At 36.2% G+C, this 16118-nt stretch overlaps 1 protein-coding gene across 2 annotated transcripts in view; it reads left to right on the forward strand.

Moving 5' to 3' along the window:
• Nucleotides 1-14418, forward strand: part of KLF8 (KLF transcription factor 8) — a 100079-nt gene extending 85661 nt beyond the window's left edge. For both annotated transcript variants that reach the window (XM_053667634.1, XM_037153761.2), the window contains one exon: nt 9043-14418. In XM_053667634.1, coding sequence (XP_053523609.1) covers nt 9043-9224 — 182 coding nt within the window. In that variant the 3' untranslated portion in view covers nt 9225-14418. The remainder of the gene's footprint in view (nt 1-9042) is intronic.
• The last annotated feature ends 1700 nt before the right edge of the window (nt 14419-16118 follow it).

Genomic DNA, 16118 nt, shown 5'->3' on the forward strand with positions numbered 1-16118 from the left:
TTTTTAAATTTTTTTTATTGATTATGCTGTTACAGTTTTTATACACTCCTTTACTGATGGACACTTAGGCTGTCTCCAGCACTTGGCTATTGTAACACTGCTATTTGAGGTTTTTCTATCTTCTTTAGGTAGGCTTGTATTGCTATCAACTTCCCTCTCAGAACTGTCTTCATTGTGTCCCATAAGTTTGGGGTTGTGTGTTCATTTTCATTTGTTTCTAGGCACTTTTGATTTCTTCCTTGATTTCATTGTTGACCCATTCATTATTTGATAGCATGTTATTGAATCTCCATGTATTTGAATATTTTTTGAGTTGTTTCCTTGAGGTTGGTTTCTAGTTTCAGTCCACTGTGATCTGAGCACATGCTTGATATGATTTCAGTTTTCTTGAATTTGTTGAGGCTTCTTTTCTGTCCTGCCATGTGGTCCATCTTTGAAAATTTCCATGTACATTTGAAAACAATGTGTATTTTTCTTCTTTGGGGCAAAAGGTTCTATATATATCAGTTAAGTCCACTTGATCTAGAGTGTTGTTCAGTGCCACCATGTCCTTGTTTGGAAGACTTGTCCATTGTTGGCAGTGGGGTGTGAAAATCCCCTACAATGAGTGTGTCATTGTCAATATCTTTTTTAAAGACATCCAAGATTTTCTTCATATATTTAGGTGCTCCTATGTTAGGGTGCAAATATTTTTACAAGGGTTATATAGTCCTATTGGACTACTCCCTTAATTCTTGTGTAGTGACCTTCGTTGTCCCTTTTTATGGCTTTTCTTTTGAAGACTATTTTGACTTATAGAAGTATTGCTACCTAAGCTTTCTTTTTGTGTCCATTTGCTTGGAATATTCCCCCGCCCGCCATCATTTCACTTTCAACCCATGTAAACCTTTTGTTCTGAGGTGGGTCTCTTGTAGACAGCATATGTGCAGTTCATGTTCTCTTATCCATTTGACTACCCTATGTCTTTTGATTGGAACATTTAATCCATTTACATTTAGGGTTATTATTGATAAGTACTTATTTGTTGCCTTTTTTACCACACCTGTGTTTCTCTCTTGCTTTCTCTCACTCTCTCATTCATATATATATATATATATGGGGGGAAAGAAATATACATATTTCTTCTCCTTTATAGCATTTCTGTTGGCATCTCTTGCAGTCCTGGCATAGTGGAGATGTACTCTTTTAGCCTTCTTTAGTCTGGGTAGCTCCTTATTCCACCTTACATTTTATTTTATTTTTTTTTTTGTTTCATACTACTTTATTTAGGGGGGGTGCCATTTTCATTCTTCAACATACTTGGTGTATTTCTCATATGCTTCTTTTAAAAAATTAATTAATTAATTAAAAATTTAAATATATTTGATTGATTATGCCATTACAGTTGTTCTATTTCCCCCTTCATTCCCCTCCACCCTGCACACCCCCTCCCCCACCATTTCCTTCCCTTTAGTTTATGACCACGTGTCTCAAGTTCTTTAGATTCTATATCTCCTCTACTATTCTTACCCTCCCCCTATCTATTTTCTATCTACTGTCTATGCTACTTATTTTCTGTACCTTCTCCCCCCTTCTCCTTCTCCCACTCCCCTGTTTCTAACCCTCCATGTGATCTTCATTTCTATGGTTCAGCTCCTGATCAAGCTGTCCTCTTAGTTTGCTTTTGTTTTAGGTGTGGTTGTTAATAACTGTGAGTTTGCTGTCCTTTCACTGTTCATATTTTTTATCTTCTTTTTCTTAGATAAGTCCAGCAGCACAGGGGACCGCCATTGCCTCTCTCTGACCCCGCCCCCACATAAGCATCACAAACCAGCGACCTGGGTGGCCCCACCCTGGTGAACACCTAAGGCTCTGCTCCTCATACGTAACAGGCATGAACAGAGCAAAACATTATGGCTCAAGAACCGTTCAAAGCCCCAGAGTCCATAACTCTAAGTGACGAAGAAATAGCCAAACTTTCACCTTACATTTTAAATAAGAGCCTTGTTGGATAGCATAGTCTTGGTTGCAGGCCTTTGCTTTTCATTACTTGGCATATTTCATACCAGTCCCTGCTAGCTTGTAGTATTTCTGTTGAGAAATCACCCAATAGCCTTATCAGATCTCCCTTGTATGTTACTAGCTGTTTCTCCCTTGTCACCTTTAAGAGTCTCTCTTTGTCTTTACATTTGGCATTTTAATTATGATGTCTTGCAGTAGGCCTCTTTGGGTTCATCTTGTTTGGGACCTTATATTCTTCCTGAACTTGCATGACTTTTTCCTTCACCAAGTTAGGGAGGTTTCATGTCATTATTTTTTCAAACAGGTTTTCTATCCCCTGCTTCTTTTCTTCTCCTTTTGGTATTCCTATGGTGCAAATGTTACTTTCATGTTGTCCTGAAGTTCCCTTAAACTATCCTCATTCTTTTTGAGTCTTTTTTTTTCCATTTTGTTTATCTTACTGGGTATTTCTTTCTACTTTGTCTTCCAGCTTGCTGATTTGGTTCTGTGCTTCCTCTAGGCTGCTTTTAATTCCTTCTAGTGTATTTTTCATTCCAGATATTGTATTCTTCATTTCTTCCTGGTTCTTATTCATAGTTCCTGTGTCCTTCATGCTGCAGTAGTTTGTGCTAATAAGTTCCTTGTAGCCTCCATAAAGTTCTTTATGGTTCTCACTGAGTTCCTTGAGCATCATTTTAACTATTATTTTGAATTCTGTGTCTGATAGATTGGTTATATCATTTTCATTTAGCGCTTTTTTGGGGATTCCTCCATTCTTTTCGATTGGGGATTCTTTCTTTGTCTCTCCATAATAGGTGACTTTTTGTTTCTTTATGTGTCTCAGGGTGGTCTACTTTGCCTGCCTGTTCTTCATTGGGTGGACTTCTGTGGTAGGAGTTCTGTGGGACTCAGTGGTACAGTCTCTTTGATCTCCAGTGATCTCCAGTGTGGATTCTGTAGGGTTGCCCTTTACTCAGTTTATTCAGCTCTCTTGTTGTACTTGGGTTTTGATTGTTTATGGCTCATTCATTGTTGGATTTTTCCCTCTGGCTGGCTAACTGGGAGTCACAATCCCTGCTACATCTTATATGTACCCATGGTGAAACATCTTCTGTATTTCTTCCAAACTTCATATCAGCTAAGATTTTGTTGAATGATCAGCTTAGTTTTCAGAAGATCAGCCAAGTATCTGAGTTGGGGAAAGGAACAAGTGGACTCAGCTTCCACCTCCTTGGTTACCATATTCTCTCTAGATGCTAGGTTTGTCAATTATTCATTATTACTTATTGTTCTTTTTCATCATTGGCTTTCTGGGCAAAGCAGCTGCTCCCAGTGTTGGCCGGGTGGGCAACATGTCCCCTTTTCTCTGTGTCTCTAAAAAATTTCTTCATCAGTGTTTTATAAGTTTCTGTATGCAATTCTGTATGCAAGTCTTCCACCTCATTAGTTAAGTTTATTTCTAACTATTTTATTTTTGTGTTGATATTGTAAATGGTTTTTTCCCCTTGATTTCCTTTTCAGATACTTTTTTATTTGTGTATAAAAGTGTTACTGAATTTTGTACATCGCAAGTTTAATGAATTTTAAAAATAAGTTCTAACAGTTTTTTTTTGTTGTTGTTTAGTATTTAGGGTGTTTTGTGTATCTGTTTATGTCATCTGCAAATGGAGATAATTTTACTTCTTTCTTTTAGTTTGGATAACTTTTATTTCTTTTTCCTGTCTAATGCTCAGGGTATGACTTCTAGGACTATGTTGAAAGGAAATGGAAAGAGTGGGAATCCTTGCCTTGTATTGAATCTCAGGGATTGAGCTCTCTGTTTTTCCTCATTAATTATGATGTTAGCTGTGGGTTTGTCATATATGGCTTCCATTGTGTTCAAGTAAATTCCTTATATACGTATTTTATTGACAGTTTTAATTATGAATGGGTTTTGGACTTTGTTCAATTCTTTTCCTGCATCTATTAAGATAATCACGTGGCTTTTTTTGAATTTTGTTAATGTATTATATTACACTGATTTATTTGAGTACACTGAACTGTCCTGTCATCACCCCAAGGATAAATTCAACTTGGTCATGGTGTATGATCCTCTTGATATACTGTTGAATTCCATTTTCTAGTATTATATTGAGGATTCTTACATTTATGTTCATTAGATACATTGATCTATAGTTTTCTTGTAGCATGCTTTGTCTGGTTTTGGTATCAAGGTCATGTTGTTCTCATAGAATAAATTTGGAAGTATTCCTTCTTTTTCTAATTTTTGAAAGGGTTTTAAAAGAATTGGTATGAATTATTCTTTGAATGTCTGGTAGAATTCACCCATGAAATTTTCTGGTTCTGGGCTTTTTTTCTTGTGAAATTTTTGATTACTGATTCAATCTCCTTATTTGCTGCTGTTTTGTTCAGGCTTCCTATCTCTTTTTGATTCAGTTTTGGTAGGTTGTATGTTTCTAGGAATTTATCCATTTTTTCTGAGTTATCTAGTTTGTGGGCATATAATTGTTGGTAATTGCCCCTTAAAATATTTTTTATATCTCAGACACCTATTGTAATGTCTCTTCTCTCATTTATAATTTATTTTTATTTTTTTAATATTAAATTTTATTTAGTTACTTTTCAAGTACATTTTTTTTTATCTATTTCTCCCATCCCATCCCACCCCCCCGCCCGGTCTCCCCCCTCCCTCCCATTCCCCCCCCCAGTCCTCATCTCTGTGTCTTTCATACTTGTTCCTCAAAATCCCTCCCCCTTTTTCCCCTTAAGTTCCCTTCCCTCTCCCCTCTGGTCGCTGCCCACTTGTTAATTTGAATCTTCTGTTACATTTATTCTTGTTTCCTTCATCAATTCAATAAATAATTATCTTTTAATTTTTTTAATTTAAGTATAGTTGGTATACAATATTATATTGGTGATACTAATTTCAGGTGTGCAATCTAGTGATTTGATATTTTATACTTTACAATATGATCATCCCACTTTTTCTGTGATCACCTATCACTGCAAATTTACAATATTATGGGCTATATTCTCCTTTCCCTTTTTTAATCTTATTTTTCAATTACACTTGATATTTAATATTATATTAGGTTCAAGTATACAACATAGTGGTTAGACATTTATATAATTTATGAATAGTCCCCAAATTTATTACCCACCTGCTTCCATGTATTTTATTACAATATTATTGACAATATTCCCTATGTTCTACTTTATATCATTGTGACTATTTTGTAACTGACAATTTGTATTTCTTTCATCCCTTCACTTTTTGGTTTGTAGGCCCATACTCAATACACTGAGTTACACCAGCCAGGGCATCCCTTCACTTTTTCCACCTAGCCCACTACGCCGTCCCTTTGGGTAACCATCCCTTTGGTCTCTGTTTTCTGTGAGTCTGTTTTTGTTTTGTTTTGTTTTGTTTGTTCATTTGTTTTTAGATTACACATCTAAGTGAAACCATACAGTATTTGTCTTTCTCTACTTGACTTATTTCACTTTTGCACAATACCTTCTAGATCCACCCATGAATGGATAAAAAGATGTAGTACATACATGCACACATGTATGAAAATACACATGTATGAATATATGTATTTTCATGTATACATATATGTGAAAATATTTATTCTTTTTATTGCTGTATAATGTATTCTATACATGCATACATACATGCATGCATATACATGTATATATAGATAGATAGACTATAATATTATACAGCAATAAAAAAGAATAAACTATTTTTATTTGTGAGAACAATAATAAATCATCTGAGCACCTTCTTTATATACCAGACAAGTAGGTTGGTCTAGTAGTCTCCTACTCATTGTAATACATCTTGCATACCATGGCTAGATCATTCCAATATACAACTTTTACCAAGTCACTCTTGAGTTAAAAAATTGTCAGTGCTACCCACTACCTCCCTCATTGCCTTCAGGCAGTGCTGTACCAAGAGGAAGGGGGCTATGGGAACTATTTGTCATGGCAGGAAAGAGGATTTTATTACTGACATTGTTTATAATTGGAACATGATAAAAAAGCAAGCTAACTTTTACTGTATTTTATTATTGTTTTAAAATTATATTCAGAGCATCCCCCTTTTGTTTATACCTGAGGCAGACTATCTCACTGCCACCACCCCCCGTTGGGTATGTCACTACCTTTCATACAAAAATCCAAATTCTTTAGTCTTGCCTTTATAATAGGGGTCATCTCACATCACTTTTTTAAAGATACTCCATGCTTCAGAATATGCATTTTCAAAGCCCATTTCATGGGCTTTATCAGCCCATGCCCCTAATTGGTTGGGTTGCTTTTTACCTTCTGTTCCACCTTAACCTACCCATGCTTCCAGTTTAGCGCTTTCATACTAGCTCACAGATTATCTAGCCTTCAAACTTATATCACATTTATATGTACAGCTTATATTATGAATTAATTTCCTGTGTATGTTTTGTTCTTCAGTTTAGATACTATGTTGAGGGAGTCATGAGTTGTGTCTGATGAGGTGCAGTGGCACAAACAGGAGCTTGTTCAATGATAATAAAATGTAACTGTTTTGAAATAGAAAAATCAATGTTTTTTGCTCAATTCCTAAACAGTAATTGTGTATTCTAGCAATGGGCTTATATCACCACAGGGTGTCACTGCTTTGCAAGTCAAATTTTCTTCTTTTGGGTGTAGAGAATATAGGAATACTCAGAAGTTTTTGAGCGATTGTAACAAAATTTATAACACTGAAGCAGTTGGGAGGTGTGGAGATGGGATGGAATTATATAGACCAAAAGTTAAATTCCCCTTTACACACTCTCAACATCATCTGCAGTCTCACTCTTCTTCCCACTTTTAATAATTTGCTGGGTAGTCTTCCAGACCATTTTTCCTTTGTTGTATATGTGTGTGTGTGCATGTGCGTGTGTGTGTGTGTGTGAGACAGAGAGAGAGAGAGAGAGAGAGAGAGAGAGAGAGAGAGAGAGATCTAAACAGAAGTTTAGAAAGCATAAATGAAATCCCACTGTGTTGGTGTGTGTGTTTGTGTGTAGACCTTCAGTAGTATTCTCTTTGTATTTGGTAAAATTTTATTGGTCATCTTTTGCTCTTAATATATCCAACTCTATTTCATTCTTTTTAGCAGCTACAGCAGCAATTTCTGAATATTGAAGTGATCAGTAATTGTCATCTTTAGTCCTCAAAATGGTTGCCTGAGGAAGGTCCAAACCTGAGTCAGAGTGAATTCCATTCTGTCACCCTTTTTTTTGAAAGTTGTATCATTAATTAATAAACACTTGAGAGGATTGGTAGGTGGTGAGCAGTAAGTTAAAAATCAGTATGTGCAAACCAGATTGCCACCCGAACTTAGGACAGCATAAAATTAAATGTCCTGGAGAATTTGTAAAAAGAAAAGGGGAGAAAGAGTCAGAGGAAAAGAGACCATTAGAATACCAATGCAGCCCTGGCTAGTGTGGCTCAGTGGATTGAGTGTCAACCTGCAAACCCAAGGGTCACCAGTTTGATTCCTAGTCAAGGCACATGCCTGGGTTGCAGACCAGGTCCACAGTGGGAGGCTCATGAGAGGCAACCACACATTGATGTTTCTCTCCTTCTCTTTCCCTTCCCCTCTCTCTAAAAATACATAAAATCTTGTATAAAAATAATACCAATGCATTTGTCTGCATTATTGTTTATGATTACAAAATAATACATGCTCATTGTAGAAGATGGGAAATAGAGAAGCACATTAAGAAGAAATCAAAGAGATGGTTACCAGACTTAATGTGGTGATCATATTAGGGTATATAAATATCGAATCATCATGTTGTACACCTGAAACTAATACAATATTGTGTGCCAACAGTACTTAAATAATAAAGAAAACAAACATTACCCTTATCCTATGACCTAGACTTCACCATAATTGATATTCATTTCAGCTTCTTATCTTTTATTTTAAAATTTTGATGGAATTGTAAACTAGCGTAACTACTATGGAAGTTCTTAAAAAAATTCAAAATAGAATTACCATATGTCCCAACAATCTCACTGCTGGTTTTTTTTCTAAAGAAACTGAAAACACTAATTCTAAGAAGGATGCATCTGTGTGTTCATTGCAGCATTACTTACAATAGCCAAGATACAATGTCATGATGTTTAAAACATTCAAATGATACAGAAAAGTAAAAAGAGGAAGTCCTCTTTCCACAGTTTTCATCCTCACTTTCCAGATATTCATTCACCGTTAATATTTTCTCTCACAATTTGCATTTAAAAATATTGATATCACTTTTATTCTGAGTGTATAGGCATGTGGTGTGTGATTTAATGGGATCATCTTGTGTTAATTTATTTTATATGATATTACTTTTTTCTTTTAGTTTTTATACAGAGCATACATATCCCATACATAACCCAGATGCAATGTGGGAATACTGAGCATGAACTATTTCAAAAAGTTTGACTTGATGCTTCTCCTCACCTCATTCCATGCCCTTTAATTTTTGCCTTTACACAGAAGAAAGCCTAAGCTGATGGCTCATTCTAATGAATCACATGTTCTTTCTGTGTGTATGGCTCCCTTTGAGACTAGTTGTTGGGAGGTATTAGAGGAGAGAATATTGTTGCTACAGTGTAGTTCAGTGTAAAGTGTCAAAGACCTTTATTTGGATCCTAGGTTTATCATTTACTAACTGTGTTCAGAAAAGAAAATGTGTCAAACAACCCTGTGAGATATTTTATCTGCCTTTAGGGATGATTAAACAGAGACCCAGCCAGGGAGAAGTTGCTTATTTAAGGTCACACAGGTAGTGTGTAGTAGAGCCAGGATTCAAGCAAAGCCTTGTTTGAGTTAGTGCCTATGTGTTTTGCACTCTGTCAGCTCAGCCTCTGTTTAGCAATTCTGTAAAGGTGAAAGAGAGCATGTCTTCAAAGTGATTGTCTCACCATTTGACCAAAGTCTTGATAAAAAGTTACACGCTCTGTTATCTTTTTAGTATCAAAACATCTCTTCTCTGACTCCCCTTGTTTTGTTTTGTTTTGTTTTTCATATTTCCTTTTTAGGAGAGAAGCCTTATAAGTGCACCTGGGATGGCTGCTCCTGGAAATTTGCTCGCTCGGATGAGCTTACCCGCCATTTCCGCAAGCACACAGGCATCAAGCCCTTCCGGTGCACAGACTGCAACCGTAGCTTCTCTCGCTCTGACCACCTGTCCCTGCATCGCCGGCGCCATGACACCATGTGAGCTCCACAGTCCACACTTAGAAGAGCTATTCTAGTCTCATTCCTGTGTGTGTACTGAGGTTATAACCATCTTTTCCACTTTGACTTCAGCATGCCTCTGGGATGGGGTTGGAGCAGCTCACTGAGCCAGGTTGATGAGACTGCTTTTCCATGGGGGCTCCTCATATTCCATCTTCACCTCTCCACCATCCACTCCCCAGTTTTATCAACCACCTCATAGGTTGAATAAAAGTACGGCACCCATGGTTGGAGATGGGACATTTTTTCCTACAATAACAAAATGGGAATCCAACTCAAGGCTGTGAAAAATACATATGCTGCTTTTTTTCCCCCTGTTTTTTCCTCTTCTTTTTCTGAGAATTCTTATCCATAGTATTTTTTTTTTTGAATCCGTACTTAAGAGTGGTTGGTAACTTTTAAAATAAAATTTTTTAAAGACAGAAGAGAGCATAGCAGTATACTTCATTGGTAGAATGGATTTGGTTCCTGAGCATAGGACACATTCTCAGTGAATAAACTGAGTCCCATACAAAACTGAAAGGCTTTGTAAATCCAATTCTGTTTGTTCTTACAGTTTGGTTTTCAGACAGTGCAGGTGCTTTTGCTTCCTAAGTCCATCAAAGGAAATGAAGGGATTTTTTTGTCTGTCTCCTTCTCCTTCTCCCTTCTCTTTAAGATTAAAGATTTTACAGCACAATCACATTGTTAGGTTAAATATGTGTTAGGACAAATATTCAAAGCACACATCAACATGCCAGTAAGGTGAAAGGTGTTTCAGGAGAGTGTGTTGGATCATGATAGAAAGAAGCAGAACTAAGATAATCCAGAAAACAAATAGAGGAAGACTTTCATTTGGATATGATACTAAAAGTGCTGTGATCACAAACCTCATTTGAAGGGCAGCCTGTTGAGACAGTGTCTTAAGGGGCTGTACTGTACTGTTTATTCTTTTGTTTACATAAAGCAACTATTATAACGCATGATGAGAAATCATACACTGGGGCCATGTTATAGAAAGCTAAGGGATTGTAGAAAATATTTGTTCATTCCATGGCATTATTAGCATGCATTCCTCTGTTTCAATTGGAATATAAGAGGCTTTTAGTGAAAAGTGAAATACAAAAAGTAACTCAATGTTCTGCAACTGCTATGAACACCTAAGCCATTTCTTTTAGCCATACAGCATGTTGCATAATATACACATTTGGTTACCAAATCTTACTATTTCATAATAGTCTCTGAGACATAAAATCTTGTGTTCTAAGCTCTAGACTTCAGATCTACCTCCACATGGCATATTTCCTCTCTCTGGGGGCAATGGGAGTTTGCATCACTTAACTTTGGACTTAGCTTCTCTCCTAAACGTTGTCTTCATATGGACCCCCTTTTTCCTTGGCAGATATTCAACCAGTCCCTGCTTAAATACTTTAGGTTACTACCTCCCAAGGTTTATCCATTCTGAATAAATAATAGAATTCTAGCACCAATAAGGGATACTATTAACCATCTAGTCTTACCCATCATACATATTTTACAGATGAGACAAATACGGGTCATATTCTTTGTCCAGATTTTTCCTTGAAGCCTTATAAACCTGTACACCCTTTCTTCCAGGGATCACATTATTAAACCAAATTAGAGAAAACTTTACATAATTGGTTGCAGTATTTGTCCAATTTTATGTTATGCTTCAGAAAACTTTAGACCACTCACAAAATAATTTACAGTTGATTAAATAGTAAGTAAAGTGTGCCTGTGGTCATTGACGTACAACATTAGGCACACAATTTTTCTCTTCTAACACTTTCTATAATATCTCAAAATTGATTTACCTCACTTAAACCTACCATGTCCAGCTCATAAACCTTTATAAATTTAAGGCCTGCCTGTATTTTTCAAAGCGACGTGTGGATTTTTATTATTCTCATTGTTATTTTGATATAGATTTTCCTTTGACTTTTGACTTTTGGTATGTAAGTTTCACACTGTAGAATGAAAGGGAACTTTTATGTAGCTCTAAGACACATTGTTAAAGGTAAATTACCATCATATGTATTGTCTTAAGTTTATAATTGAGTAGTTGATATGGTATTTCACAGTAGAGTCCAAAGACTTACGCATTTTCTCCAGAGTTTGTATCCTGAGACAACCTTTTCCAGAGTTCATAACTGTCTTGTGCCCCCCAGACATCAGGATTTTTTGCATTGGAGCATATAATTTATTAATACATAAAGGATATTAAGCATACTATTATACTAACTAGAATGATCAAATTAAAGTTCCAAATATTGACATCCTTGACGCCTCTAAGCTTTTATTCAATTTTTTTTTCTGCTAAGTAATGAGGGACTTTTTTACTGCTTTATTAATTGTCTATAGTCAGGCAACAGTTTTAATCCTATTCTCATTGTCCTCTCCCTTCCAAATAACAATAAAATTATTCTAATCATTATACATTTTTAAGTAATGTGTTAAAATTTATTAAGAATATTTCATACCATACAGTGATTCAAATACAGTACACTACAGTAGTGCACCAAAAGCATATAGAATTTTGTTAGACAGTAAGACGAAAAGGAACCATATCTCTTAAGTGGCATTTAGGGTTCATTGAACATGCTGTGCTCACATCAGCAAAGCACCATTGTGTGGATAGTTGCCTAAGGTATGGAAAATGGCCTTATTTGATGTGGTTGGATAATAACCTGGGATTTGTTGCAGTGGAGTTCCTCCATCTGTAGATACTTGTCAGCTGAACATTATTATTGATAATTATGATTGGAAAATTCAGGAAAAGCTGAAGAATATGAATTGGCTGGGTAGATTAGGGGGAATGAATTGTGGGTAAGATAGAAAGGTTGGTGAGGGTAACTTCTTTTTAAATAAAATGTTTATTTTGGAACAGTTGTAGATATATGGAAAAATTGTGAAGATTTTACAGTTTCCCTATACCCAACATCCAGGTTTTTTCTAGTATTCACATCTTTCATTAATATGGTGCACTTGCTATAATTAATGAAGTGATATTGATACATTATTAACTCAAGTCCAAATATTCAAATTTCCTTAATTTTAACCTAATATCTTTTTTGGGGGGTCATTCTACCATCCCATTCAAGATACTGTGTCACATTTACTGGTCCTATCTCCTTACACTTCTCTTAATTGTCATGGTTTCTCAGATTTTCCTTTTTTCCTATAACTTTTATGGTTTCGAGGAGTATGTCCCTCAACTGAGATTTGTCTGATTGCTTTCCTCATGATTCAACTGAGGTTATGGGTTTGGGGGAGGAAGAGCGTAGAGGTAAACTGCTATTTTCATGACATCATATTAATATGACTTATACCCTTGATGTTAACCTTGATTACCTGGCTGAGATAGTGTTTTGTCAGCTTTCTCCTCTGTACTCTCTACTCCACATCCCATACTGTACTCTTTGGAAAGAAGTCACTATGTGCAGCCCACACTAAAGGAGTGCTGAGTTGTGCACCATATTCTTGAGTGTGTCTACAAAAAAATTATTTGGAATTCTTCATGGGAGATTTGACTCTTCTCCCTCATATATTTATTTATGCAATCATTTACTTGTATCAGTATGGACTCACATTTACTTTGTACTTTGCTTTATAATCCAATAAAATTTTATGTTGTATGCTCAAATTGTTCTAGCTTTGGCCATTGGGTGCTTTTTTGGGGTTGACTCCTGAGTAATTTTGACAGACCCTCGTCATTTTTTTAGCTTATACTTATTTGCTGGCACTACAAGATGCTCCAGGCTCATCTTGTATATATTTTTGACCCTCTCCTATGCTCAGCCATTTCTTTAAGGAGTCTTAGTTCCTTTTAATGGAAGATTGTATTAGAAACCAAGATCTGGGTATTAGTTATGCTTGTTGCTCCTGGGCCATGTTGCTTCTAAGCCATCTTAGCTAACAGAGCAACAAACTATATGTGAATACACTAACCCCTGTATAAATACACATATCTACAAATATTTCTATATGTAATTTTTCATATCTTTATTAAGACAAATGTGAGTTCATACTGATGTGTCCAATGGCAATCCATTACCAAATGAATCATCTAGCCTTTTCCCTTTGCTTATGTGTAATCTTCCACTCAAGCAGTGAGAAACATGGCACCTACATTCTGACATGTATTTCCTTAATTGTGTAATTATAATATAAATGTATAGCACTGTTTGAATTTGTAATCTATGCACTGTGGATACAACTAGAACACAGTGCTTATGTGTATGGTAGTAACATTTAAAAACTCCCAACACCTCTTTGAAACAGTGATTTGGAAAATTTAGAAATTAGGGAATTCCTTGCCCCAGGAAGTTGTGGGTCTATCCTGCCTGCAAAAAGTTTCCTCAAGAAACAAACCATTGGGAATTGACCTAACCTTGAATAAGCCTAGGGAGTTTATTGATCCCCCACATAGTGTGCTAATAGTTACATAGAGAGATGGACACAGAAGAAATTAAGTGTGTCCAGTTTAGAGAAAAATGTAGCATTATCCTTTCTCACTGGCAAATACAGCTCTCTGACAATAAGGGTGCTACCCTAAGTTACCTCTCTTCCATATTTTTCCATCTTTCATATGGTTGACCTTAGGCAAGTCACATCACCTCTCTGTGCCTCAGTTAACCCATCTGTAAAAGAGGGATCTAAATATCTACCTCACAGGAAGGTTGTGAGGATTCTTATTAATGGATGTTGGCAAAAATGATGGGAGATCCTTAAATGAATAAAAAGTATTATGATCATCACTATGATGATAATTATAGTACCCTATATATTTACTCTAGAAAAAGGGAGGATTCTGGGTGATATAGAGCTAAATTTGAGTCAGTAATAAGGGTAATTGAAGAGTGGTTACTGGAAGCAATATTATTTTCTCTCCTACTTTTACTTTTCCTACATTCTCCTTTTTACTAACTGTAGGATTCTCATCTGTTTCCCTGACTTGAAGCATATTAAGGCCTAAAGAGATAAGTAGGCAAAAATCCATTGCTTCAAAAGCTATATTCTTCTCATTTCCTCACTCTGCCTGGACCACATTACATGTCACCCTGTCAGAAGCACAAAGGCAATTTCAGAGCCCTTCAGATATTGGCTACTTCAACTTCACCAGTTACATTTTCTCTTTCCTCACTTTACTGTACTCTGAGCAGTATGGATAGGAGGGAAGTGCGGTGGGGTGGTTGGGGTGGGAGTGGGAGGGAAGAGGGTGCAGTTTATACCAGTGGCAGGATATTTCTTTGATTCACAAACTCTGGTTTCACCTTCCATTTCCTGTTCTGATGGTGAGTCTAAGGCAGAGGGAGAGATACTATTTTGTTAAGTGTTACAAAACTCTCCTTCCCTCCCAGTAGATGTTTCCCAGGGTCAGTAATTGTGTTGGACATTACTTTTGAACTATGTTGTATGCAGTGCTGTTTTCATTGTATTTATGAATAAAAAGAGAAAAAAGAATCCCTAGTATTGTCCATTCCTGTTTTTTTGGCAGGAGGTCACATTAGGAGAGCAGTCCCAGAAACTTTCTTTTTTCGTGTTAGGATAAGGAGCCCACAGTGAAGGGATTGATTGAATTGTTGTCATTGTTAGTTTGTTTAAAGAAATTACAGAACAGTATATAAGCTTTAGTCTCTATAACTCTTATATTTGTGTCTTGTTATTTCAGTGCTTTAGAGCAGCACCCCATTTTCCTCTATTTTTATACTAGTTCTTGCTCCAGAGATATGGCTTTGAAGCTAGGATCATGAACAATCTCTTATACACAAGCCTGTTGTGCACCTGGCAATACTGAAGAATTTGCTCAGTTAGCATGGCCACTTTAGAGGTTATTCTGTTCTAACCTAATGAGAGTCTCCCTCTGTGGCATCCAGGCAGGGTGTGTGCTTGGGTATTAAGCAATCTTGTTATGTTTGATTATTGTACTTTTTTATTAATAAAATATTTTAAACTTCAGATATCATGAATATTATTTTGACTTTGTCTCTATCTTATGTTTCCTCTACATGGCATGGCATGAACAGAGAGCTTTTCCCCCCACTTAGCTGACTAAAGTTGGGATGAAATTATTGTATATTAGTATGGGGCAAGAAAATAAGCTACTTTGTCTTGAATACAATAATCTCTCTGTTTAATCACAAGACCCTCCCCATTCGTGTAATCTAGTCAGAAATGTCTCCAAATGGGGCTTCATGAAGACTGTGCTCTTTTTGTATATTTTCTACAAGGACACCTGTAAGAGTTTGTGGGATACTGATTTAGGTGGCTAGCTTTTCCTGCCCATCTCTATTCTCCCCACCATTTTGTTTGTTTTTTCTAAGAAACAATGTGGAATAAGAAGGTATAGGGACAGCTTTACATTCCAAAGCTACTTCAGTGTAAATACCAACCTCGGCTGATGATGTGGGAAGTGGTCTTGTTCAAATATTCTGCTTTGGGAAGCTTGGTCTTTTGGAGAGACATGTGGGAAAAGTAGAAAGGAGGAAATCCTGTGAGAGAGATTGAGAACAAGATCTAGAAAAACACATTGAATGGGGGTACTGGTCCTGAGGCTGCCAGAAAGAGATTTTTAATCATAAATAATATAAAACAAGAATTCTCAAAATTTATAGGTTTCTCAGTAATATTTAATTACTCATTTACCTATTTTAAGAATCATTGTCATGCCCTTGGGATAAAAGCATCATCTACTTGATGCTACAAATATTGAATGAAAAGATAACAATAATCCAGACTCTTTGCTAGTTGCCATGGAAATGAATAAAACACAGCTACTCTCAGTAAATTTACTTCTTGGAGATCCAAGTTGGTGGAGGAGTAGGTAGCAGCTGCAGAAACCTCCTCCCAGGACCAAACTGGAATTACATCTAAATTA

The sequence above is a fragment of the Artibeus jamaicensis genome, unplaced genomic scaffold, assembly GCF_021234435.1.
Source record: "Artibeus jamaicensis isolate MK-2021 breed Jamaican fruit bat unplaced genomic scaffold, CSHL_Jam_final contig_1410, whole genome shotgun sequence".
NCBI classification, from domain to species: Eukaryota; Metazoa; Chordata; class Mammalia; order Chiroptera; family Phyllostomidae; genus Artibeus; species Artibeus jamaicensis.